Source organism: Chiloscyllium plagiosum, chromosome 18 (genome assembly GCF_004010195.1).
Source record: "Chiloscyllium plagiosum isolate BGI_BamShark_2017 chromosome 18, ASM401019v2, whole genome shotgun sequence".
NCBI classification, from domain to species: domain Eukaryota; kingdom Metazoa; phylum Chordata; class Chondrichthyes; order Orectolobiformes; family Hemiscylliidae; genus Chiloscyllium; species Chiloscyllium plagiosum.
The window spans coordinates 19,294,217-19,304,600 of NC_057727.1; the positions used below are offsets into that span (position 1 = coordinate 19,294,217).

General features: G+C 39.6%; 1 protein-coding gene across 5 annotated transcripts in view; it reads right to left on the reverse strand.

Annotated features, from left to right (window-relative positions):
• nisch (nischarin) overlaps nt 1-10,384 on the reverse strand; it is a 70,575-nt gene that overhangs the window by 28,808 nt on the left and 31,383 nt on the right. For 3 of the 5 annotated variants that reach the window (XM_043707875.1, XM_043707876.1, XM_043707877.1), the window contains exons 9-13: nt 9,978-10,046; nt 8,400-8,585; nt 4,892-5,020; nt 4,154-4,267; nt 3,580-3,688 (exon numbers count right to left, since the gene is read on the reverse strand). In XM_043707875.1, coding sequence (XP_043563810.1) covers nt 3,580-3,688; nt 4,154-4,267; nt 4,892-5,020; nt 8,400-8,585; nt 9,978-10,046 — 607 coding nt within the window. Of the gene's footprint in view, nt 1-3,571; nt 3,689-4,153; nt 4,268-4,891; nt 5,021-8,399; nt 8,586-9,977; nt 10,047-10,384 lie in introns of all 5 variants that reach the window. The other 2 variants (XM_043707878.1, XM_043707879.1) reach the window with 2 other exon arrangements.

Sequence of the window (10,384 nt, forward strand, 5' to 3'; positions counted from 1 at the left end):
GGCGGGGGAGGGGAACGATGGGAGGGGCGGGGGAGGGGAACGATGGGAGGGGCGGGAAGCGCGTGATGGTGAGGGGCAGGGCAGGAGAGTCACAGATTCAGAGGTATAGAGCACAGAAATAGGCTTCCTAAACTAAACGTGTCCATTTGCCTGTATTTAGGCCTATATCCCTCTAAACCTTTCCTATCCATGTACCTGTCAAAATGTCTTTTAAAATGTTGTAAATGTACCTGCCTCTACCAGTTCCTCTGGCAGCTCATTCCATATATACACACTATGCTTTGCATGAAAAAGTTGTTGCTCAGATGTCTTTTAATATTTCTCCTTTCATCTTAAACCTATGCCTTCTAGGGAGAAGGGGGTAGAAAGTGAAAAAGCAAGCACTCATGTGACATGCAGGCACAAAGCAAGCGCACGTACATGTGGCAAGCACAGAGCAGAAAAGTGTGCGTGTTAGGCAAAAATTGGGAGATCATACGAGACAGGCAGAGAGCAGAGCACACACCAAACAGGCAGAGACGCAAGAGCATACACACACGTGCAAGACAGGCAGAGACCAAAACAGCAGTGCTCGATCCAAGCAGACAGCAAGAGAATACACATGCACAAGCATGACGGGCAGACAGCAAGAGAGGGAGAAAGTGCAAGTGCAAGGGACTGATACAACAAGGGTGGACCAGGAGACTGGGGAGGGAGAATGGAACAAAAATGGATTACAGATGTGACCAGTTTTTCATGTTATTCAATTTAATATTGGGACTTCAAGACCGAAGTGCTTTTGGAGAAAATATAGCATTATTGCTCAATACTGCAGCAGACCCAGGACAGAAATGTTGGGAGAAGAGCAGCACAGTTTATGAAAATGGCAAGCAAGTAGGTAGTCTGGGTCACTCCTAAGGATAGAGAGAATATGATGGCTGAATGGCTTCCTTCTGTGCTGCACATTGTCTACACTTCCAGAAAGAAAGGAGGTGACCTAACACAGCTGTTTAAATTGACAGAGGGAGAGAGAATTGATTACAGATGGAGACAATATCAGTGGCAGAATGGTCAGTAACCACAGGATACAGATACAAGATAACTGAAAAGAGAACCAGAGAGGAGGTGACATTCTGCTTAAATCAGCAGTGGAGAATATTTCCTGAAAGAATAACAGAAATGTATTTACAATGTAACTTGAAAAAGGAAATTGGACAGAACTTTGAAAAAAGAAAAGCATTGCAGGACACTGAGAAGGAACAGTGGACCCTAAATCAACTGGATAGCTGTCAGAAGTACAGATAGACAAATGGCCTCATTCTGAACTAAGATGTTTCCATATTCATTTTTGACTAGAAATCTTGAACAAGTCAACATTTAAGCAAATAGTTCACTACCACTGTATTTATCTGCCTTCAATTTTCTAGGCTTTCCATTCGCTTGTTGTAGTTCGACACAAAGTTAAAGCCTGACCTTGGAAATGGAGAGCTGGTATATTGTCTAATGACTGACAAATCAAAGCACTAATTAATCTAATGAAGCCCCTCCTCTCAGCTACTCCATGCTGATCTCATGAAAGAAGCTATTCAAATATATTAACCATTGGACTGACCTAATGACATTCAATTTCTTCAAATAATGTGATATGTGGGAAAATCATTCTGATAAACTTCAGCTGAAATCTTAACTTCTTGCTCAAAAGCTGATTTAACATCTTACATTAGTAGGATGATATTACATGCAGCTGTTCAAATATTCCCAAATTCCTGCCAAGCCAAACAATTATGATCCAAAGTACCTTTAATTTTAAAAGACAAGCAGGAACATGGAAAATCAGGCAAAATGATGATAATGCTGGAAATCTGAAACACAGTTCTTACGAAACCCAGCAGTAACCATGGAGACAAAAACAGAATTAATGATTCAAGTGTGGTATGACCCGTCTTCAGAACTGAAGAGTCATAGCGGACTCAAAATGTTAATTCTTTTTGGCTCTCCACAGAAACTGCCAGACAGCTGAGTTTCTCCAGCATTCTCAGTATCTACTGCATTGAAACTTAGCTTCCTCCATTTGCAGATTTAGAGCAAAGTTGCAAGGGATGACTTATTTACATGCTTGCCATGTAAGTTTTAAAATGAACTACGAGTTCAACTGCACGAAAGATAGGAAATCTTCTTAAATAAAACTATGCAGTCCATTTTAGACATTAGATATTAACAGGTGCAAGGTACTTGCCTCTCTGTTATTAAGCTTTCAAGGGCTGAATGAGAAGTAAATAAGTTGCCTGCTTCTAGATAAAATATGTAAATTATGCCCACCACAAATCAAACTCAAAATTTCAAGTATCAATTAACTCACTTGGCTTTTAAAAGGAGACTGAAAGAATACCTCAAGTATTTTGTGTAAAAGTTAAGTGGAAGTGGTCTATCCCTTTTATGCATGCACATCAATGCAGAAAACAAACAGTAGAACGAGAAATAAAACAGCCTCAAGCTCAGCCACCAGTCATTGAAAAACAACTTGGAACATCAATTAAGGGAGAACTCTGGTTCACCTGGAGTTGCATCATTATGCAGAAGCAAGATAGCAGTTGGATTCAATTGCAGTCTCGCAACTTACAAACATTCAAAAATCTGTAAACTGCAACTACCTTTTACTTCCTGTCTGCATCGGATAACATTTCCCCCTTTCTTTGTAACCGCTGTTTTCTGCACATTTGTTACCACATTTATTATGTTTGCAGAGTAATTAACTTCCACTTTCATTCAAGAAAGTTTGTGAATTGCCTTCGCTTTAATTTTTGATCAGGTTAACTCTTTTTTTGAAGTGTGATGACTACGTGCTAAGGAAGAAACAAAAATTGTTCTGATTGAAAGGGGTCAAAAAGGAGGCTGTGACGCTGCTCATCTAGTCATAATAAAGAAAACACATAGGATTCCTAATATTAGAACCTCTGGGCATTACAGAGCATATGCAAGTAAAATTAGACAAAAAATGCAAAACTAAATCAGATGCCAAAAAGTTCAATATTGCTGAAATAATACAGGCGTATAGAAGGCCTAAGGGTGAAAGCCAAAGAGCAAGTCCAGAAACCAAAGAGAGGGCATTAAAAAGTATTATGGCAAGTAAAATCAAGGAAAGCCCAACAATGTTTTATAAATACATAAACAGTAAAAGTATAACTAAGGGAAAAGAGCACGGACAATTAGAGACCACAGAAGGTAATCAGTATGTAGAGGGAAAAGACATTCTGACTGAATATTCTGCTGTTTTCACAAAAGGAGGAAATGAAGCAGACAATGTATTTAAGCAGAAGTGTGAAATAAACAATGTGACGTTCGTGTTTAGCAATAACTTGTACAGCATGGAAACAGACCTTTCAGTCCAATTGGTCCATGCTGACCAAGTTTTCCAAACTAAACTAGCCAGAGTTGTCTACATTGGCTTTTGAAAAGGAGCCTGGAAGAATACCTGAAGCATTTTGTGTAAAAAGTTAGAAGTGGAAGTGTCTATCCCCCTTATGCACACACATCAACGCAGAAAGCAAGCACTAGAACGAGAAATGGCCCACACCAGCAGCCCGATACATACATGATTACCTTGGCTGGAGCTGGCAGCATGGTGTAGCAGAGGAGAGGAAGGACAAGCAGCATTAGAAAAGCAGCTGGGATTGGACCCTGGAGCAGCGAGTCTCGATTCCTCACTGATCTAACAAAGAAATGGCACTGATTTAAGATAACACAATACCAAGTTTATTGTAGCAGAGTCTGAGTACTAACTTTAGGAATAACACACATTAGGAATAGTTAGTGAACTCTGAACAAAGATATATCCCCCATCCACCAAAGATATTTCAGACAAAATCATTACTGACAGAATCACAGCTTAGATTGTAAATATGCAAATCTAATGCTGTAGACCCAATAACAAGTAGATTGCTTCCTTTATATCTCAAAGCTTAATAACAAATCCACCTAAAATATTCCATGCTGATTATTCACCAATGACGGGGCGCATCAAGGAAGGAAAGTCAAATCGTGTTGCAATTCAGAATTCTTCTGTAACAGGGATCCTAACCTTCACAGTGGATGGTATCTCAGTAGCAACCATTCAAAACACCATCAAAAAAATACAAAGTGAACATAGAAGCAAGTTTTATTACAGCATACCTACCTTTTTATCTGTATTATTCATTCGATCTTTTGCTTCTTTTGCCTTCTGAATTGCCTTTAGCACCTCAACTGTATCGAGTTCCTTTTCCGTTGTAACAGTATTATCCAAACAAACCTAGAAGATGCACAAAAGCAAATAAGCTTTTAGGAGAACTTCACAGAGCATTTTGCAGTACCACACGTTTTGACAAATTACTCAATTTCAACAAATTTCAACTGAATTTTCAATTCAAGAAAACAAATGTACCTTCTGAAGAAAGATTAAAGACAGGAATACAAAAAATCCTGAGCCAGCTTTACTGTTTCATAAACAAAGAAATACTTTGTTTAATGCAGAACATCTCAAACAAATTAGCTTCTAGGACTTCAAACGTCATTAGCACAATTTTTGATCATAGATTATATTAGTTGTTATTTCATTCTATAGCTCTTAGCTTCAGAGTCTCTGAAAATTGATCAGCTCTACATTAAACTCCAGCATATGCAAAACACAATGATGATTTATGGTAAATTTAATTCCAAAACACAGTTACATTAGATGTCTAAAAACATTTTCTGATGTCATTATCTGTAGTCACTAATGTATCTTTGATTTAGAGTAGTAGTGAAATGTCAAAATTGCAATTATTCAATGTCTTACTGTCATTTTAATAGTATAGCCCAACAATAACAAAGGGTTATATTTTTACAAGACTCAAACTTTCTACATTCCACTCAAAACAAAGTACTCAAACCTTACCTCTGAGGCTCGATCTCCAAACTGTGCAAGCACCTTTGTTCTATAATCAGGAATAATGCTCAAGGGGTTGTTTTCCAGACAGACCTTCTCAAGGCATGGCAAATTCCCAATGTTTCTGATTTCTTCTATCTAAAAAAGTTTATTTACATCAGGATATTTAGCAATTTCGATAGAAATGCATACTTTTCTGAGTATACCAAGCTTATGGTAGTTAAGCATAGTACTTACAAACACCTAGCCCCATGAAGTATCTCACAGAATATAAAGTACAAGGTATCTATGTGATATAAACAAACATAACCTAAATATATCATTGTAAGAAATGTACAGACGTCAAGAAATAAATCCTTAGGTTGGTGGATGGGTTGCAAGTAGGCTGTTTAGATTAGATTAGATTACTTACAGTGTGGAAACAGGCCCTTCGGCCCAACAAGTCCACACCGACCCGCCGAAGCGCAACCCACCCATACCCCTACCTTTACCCCTTTAACCTAACACTACGGGCAATTTAGCATGGCCAATTCACCTGACCCGCACATCTTTGGACTGTGGGAGGAAACCGGAGCACCTGGAGGAAACCCACGCAGACACGGGGAGAATGTGCAAACTCCACACAGTCAGTCGCCTGAGTCGGGAATTGAACCCGGGTCTACAGGCGCTGTGAGGCAGCAGTGCTAACCACTGGGCCACCGTGCCGTGGTTCGTGTCTTGGTTCGTGTCAAGGTTTTAATGCTATTAGAACTGCACTCATCCAGACAGACAGCATTCAATCACATTCTTAACTCCTGCCTTGTAGATGACAGACAAGGGTTGAGGAATTAGGTGGTGAGCTACTTGTCACGGAATTCCTAGCCTCTGACCTGCTCTTGAAGGCACAGTACTTAAAGTACAGGAGGTGGTCATTCAGTCCATTGTGCCTGCACAGACTGCTCAAACGATTATCATTACCTAGTCCCAATGTTCTGCTTTTTCTCATACCCTTTAAAATTATTTTCATTTCAAACAAATCATTGCCCTCTAGAATGACTCATTTGAACCTGCCTTTACACTTTTCCATATAACTAACTATTCACTGTAAAAATATATTTTTTTCTTGTTTCACCCTTACTTCTTGAAGAAGTACTTTTAACCTTGTTCCTCTTTGAAGCAGAAACAGTTTCTGCCTATTTGCACCATTCAGCCACTCATGATTTTGAAAACCTCCATTGGATCTCCTTCGCCTTCTTCTCCAAAAGAGAGTACAAACCCAACTTCTTCAATCTATCCTCACTACTGAAGTTTCTCTTATGGAACCATTTTTGTAAATCACTTCTGCACACTCTCCAATGCATTCACATCTCACCTATAAAAGGTGGCACCAAGAACTGCACACAATATTCCATGTGCGATCTCAAATGTGTCATAGTTCATCAAAATCATATCACCTTCTTATTCTTGTGCTCCACGCCTCCTATAAATAAAACTGAAGATGCTGCATGCTTTACTTATTGCTCTCTCCACCTGTCCTGCCACCTTCAATGTTGTGTGTATATCTACACCCAGGATATTTGTACAGTTCTTCACGTACAAGACTCAACCTTTCTACATTCCACTCATTTATGACTGGATGTGCCAAGACTACAAAGTTTAGATCTGATCCACTTAGATTAGATTCCCTATAGTGTGGAAACAGGTCCTTCGACCCAACAAGTCCACACCAACCCTCCGAAGAGTAACCCACCCAAACCCATTCCCCTACATTCACCCCTGACTAATGCACCTATCACTATGGACAATTTAACATGGCCAATTCACCTAACCCGCACATCTTCACACTGTGGGAGGAAACCGGAGCAACCGGAGGAAACCCATGCAGACACGAGGAGAATGTGCAAACTCCACACAGACAGTTGCCCGAGGCGGGAATTGAACCCGGGTCCCTGGCGCTGTGAGGCAGCAGTGTTAACCACTGGGCTATCGTGCTGCCCACTTGTTCTGAGATTACTTAGCTTTGTCTCCTGCCTATTGCATCCACTGTTAAGTATGCTGCAGAACTACTTGCATAGCTTCAGAAGGTTGATACCTCCATTCTGGGTATGGCTGGCAATGCTCGGGCATGTCTTCGCACTTTTCATTGATCCCTCAGTTTATTATCAGAGATATGGCACATGCCAGGTTGAGGTCATAGATGGTGGTTAAAATCAATTCTGCTGCTGGGGGCTCAAAGCGCTTCATAGTGCGAGTTGGTTCTGTTCTAAATCTATCACATGTAGCACAGTGGCAGTGCTTCACAACATGGAGAATACCTTCAATTGGAAGTAACTTTGCTCCCCAGAACAAGATTGGGTTCTGGATTGCTAATCCAATGACATGGTTGCTAGACCACTACCTCCCCCATCACTATGCCTCTATACTTCTCCTCCAAAATGTCATTTCATTTGTGAATAAGATTAACTTACTCTGGATGATTGCATTAACATCAAAGCATCAGCAGAAACCAGTCTCCTCTTAATCAAGCCTTCCCATCTGGCTATAATCTTCCTCCCGTCATCCCATCAAGGCTGTCACAGGGGCAGTTCCGATCACATACTTATGTCATCATTACAACCACATTTTTCCACCACTGGAACATCAGCTGACCTCTTCATTTTGTCAGTTTACAGGTTGTTCTGTTATAATGCAAGTTTCATCAACACAAATTCGCTGTAACATGAATTGGTGACGCTGTTTCTACAGTGCAAACTTTTAAAACACGTGCGGATTGTAACACAATTACAGTGCCAACAAAGTAAGTGCTGTTTCTAAAGGACAAATTTTCTATAACATGGGGTCGCACAAGAACACAACTATTATGTTATCGAAGAACTTACTCTATTAGCTGCAAAAACCCTCATTTATTCCTTCTTAGTTCTAGAGTGCTCCAATACCACTACTGGCTGACCTTCCACATTCTATTTTATGTAGAAAATGTCATTCAAACACTACTTAACACATTCCATCCAGCTATCAACTCCATGCTCATTGACATACACTGGTTCCCAGTCATACAGGAATCTTGATTTTGAAAATCTCACCCTTGATTTCAAATTCCTTAAAAGGGTTCACCTCCCTATATCATTAATCTACTCTAAATCCTCCAAGACATTTTCATCCATCGAATGCTGGCCTTTTGAGCACTGATAACTCCACCACTGGTGGTGCATGCCTTAGTTGTCTAAGCCCTGTGATGACTTCATACAACTCTTTTTATTCCTTTATCTCAATATTTCCTTATTTGGCAGCGTCACATATTTTGTTTTATAATGCTGGAGTTTGCTTTGACATATTTTCTTGCCAAAAGCACAATAAAAGCTGCTGGTGCAAGAACAATCCAGGTACTATTCCAGAAGAGCAAATCTCTTCTGTATCTTTGCTGGTATGGTGCTCAGACTGAACAATATTCCACTGGAAATCAAATCACATTTTTAAGAACATTTAGCAAAAGAATCCAATGTTTTAAATTTACATAATGACCAAACATGCAAATTACCTGCAATACTTTATTATTGCTGAGATCTAAGTTAACTAGTGAGTACAGTTTGTTAAGACCCAACAGGCTTTCCAATTGGTTTCCAGACAAATTTAAAGTTTTGATGTTTCCAAGTTTTGTGTGAACACCTTGCAATAGTGTGATCTTGTTGAATGACAAATCCAAATGAATGAGATTATAGAGATGCTGTAAACAACGGAAAACAAAGAAAAGACAAATTAAGCATGCAAGAGGATTGTATTAATACACGGTACAGAAAAAAAATGACTTAGTGCCATTATACTTGGTTTGAGTAAGATACAATATCAAATACCCAACAGTTCTCAATAACAATACGAAGATGGCAGGCAAATATTTGCAGTTTAACTGGTTATCTCAAATGTTTCCTGCTGGTACATGTACTTTTAAATATCACTCACTTTCCTTGGAAGTTAAACTGTCAAAAATCTAATTCAGTTGTCGTACCCATATCCCTTATAACGTTTGTAAAAATACCAAAAGAACCACGGATGCTGGAAATCAGACACAACAAAAACTGCTGGAAAAACTCAGCAAGTCTGGCAGCAGCTGGGAAGAGAAATCAGATTTAACATTTTGGGTGCAGTGACTCAAAGGAGGGTTTGGAACAAGAGTCACTGGACCTGGAACATTAACTCTGATTTCTCCCCACTAATGCTGGCAAATCTACTGAGATTTTCCAGCATTTTCTGTTTTTGACACTTATTTTAGTGGTGTCTAAACATTTATATTGTACCCACTATAGCCAAGTCCAGTGCATTTGTATACTTAAGATCAATAATCTCAACATACACTCCTGGATGACGGAAGTCTGAAAAACATCCATCAACCAACAATAAATACATTACCAACTTGGCTTGACTAGTGGGGTACTGCATGGACTAATGCTTGGGCCCTAGCTGTTCACCATTATTTAGGTGTGGAGACCATATGCCTTACACTCCTACCTCTGAGCCGGGAGGCCTGGGTTCAAGTCCCAACTGTGCCAGAGGTTTGTAAGACCATCTCTGATCAGGTTGATTAGTAAATATCTAGATATGGAGGTCAATAAAAATTCTTCCAAATTTCTAAATGATATCAAATTGGTGGTAACAAGTACTGAGGAGAATGCTAAGAGGTTTCAAGGGATTCAGACAGACTGAGTGAAAGGATAAGAGCATAGCAGATTGAATATAATGTGGAGAATAGTTAAATTACCCACTTTGGTAGAAGAAATTTAGTTGCAGTCTACCTCTTTTATGGTGAGTGATTGGCAATTGTTGTGTTCCAAAGGTGCCCTAGAGTCCCTTATTCATAAGTCACTGAAAGCGAGCATTCAGGTACATCCATTTTATTCTACACGTCACTTTGGAAGATTATACTTAGGTAATGAATAGCATGAATAGTGATTATCACTGTTTTTTTCGAACTGTCATTTTTGTCAAAGCAACTTGCTTTTTTAATAAACGGTAGAGACTGACCACAAGATAAATCCCAAATATATTGTTTTTCTTCCTTCCCCCACCAAGACTATGAAATAATCAATCTTGTGGGAAGATTGTAGGTTCTACATCCTCTTACCTGTAGATTTTCCATTACTGTTATTTCATTGTAACTGAGATCTAGAAATTCTACTTTCGGAATTAATTTCTGTAAAACAAATGAAAAAATTACAAATGACACATAGTGAATTTGGATATAAAAACAGTAAGGAGGAGAAAGTGAGGACTGCAGATGCTGGAGATCAGAGCTGAAAATGTGTTGCTGGAACAGCGCAGCAGGTCAGGCAGCATCCAAGGAAACCGGAGAATCGACGTTTCAGGCATAAGCCCTTCTTCAGGAATGAGGAAAGTGTGTCCAGCAGGCTAAGATAAAAGGTAGGGAGGAGGGACTTGCGGGAGGGGTGTTGGAAATGTGATAGGTGGAAGGAGGACAAGGTGAGGGTGGTAGGCCAGAGTGGGGTGGGGGCGGAGAGTTCAGGAAGAAGA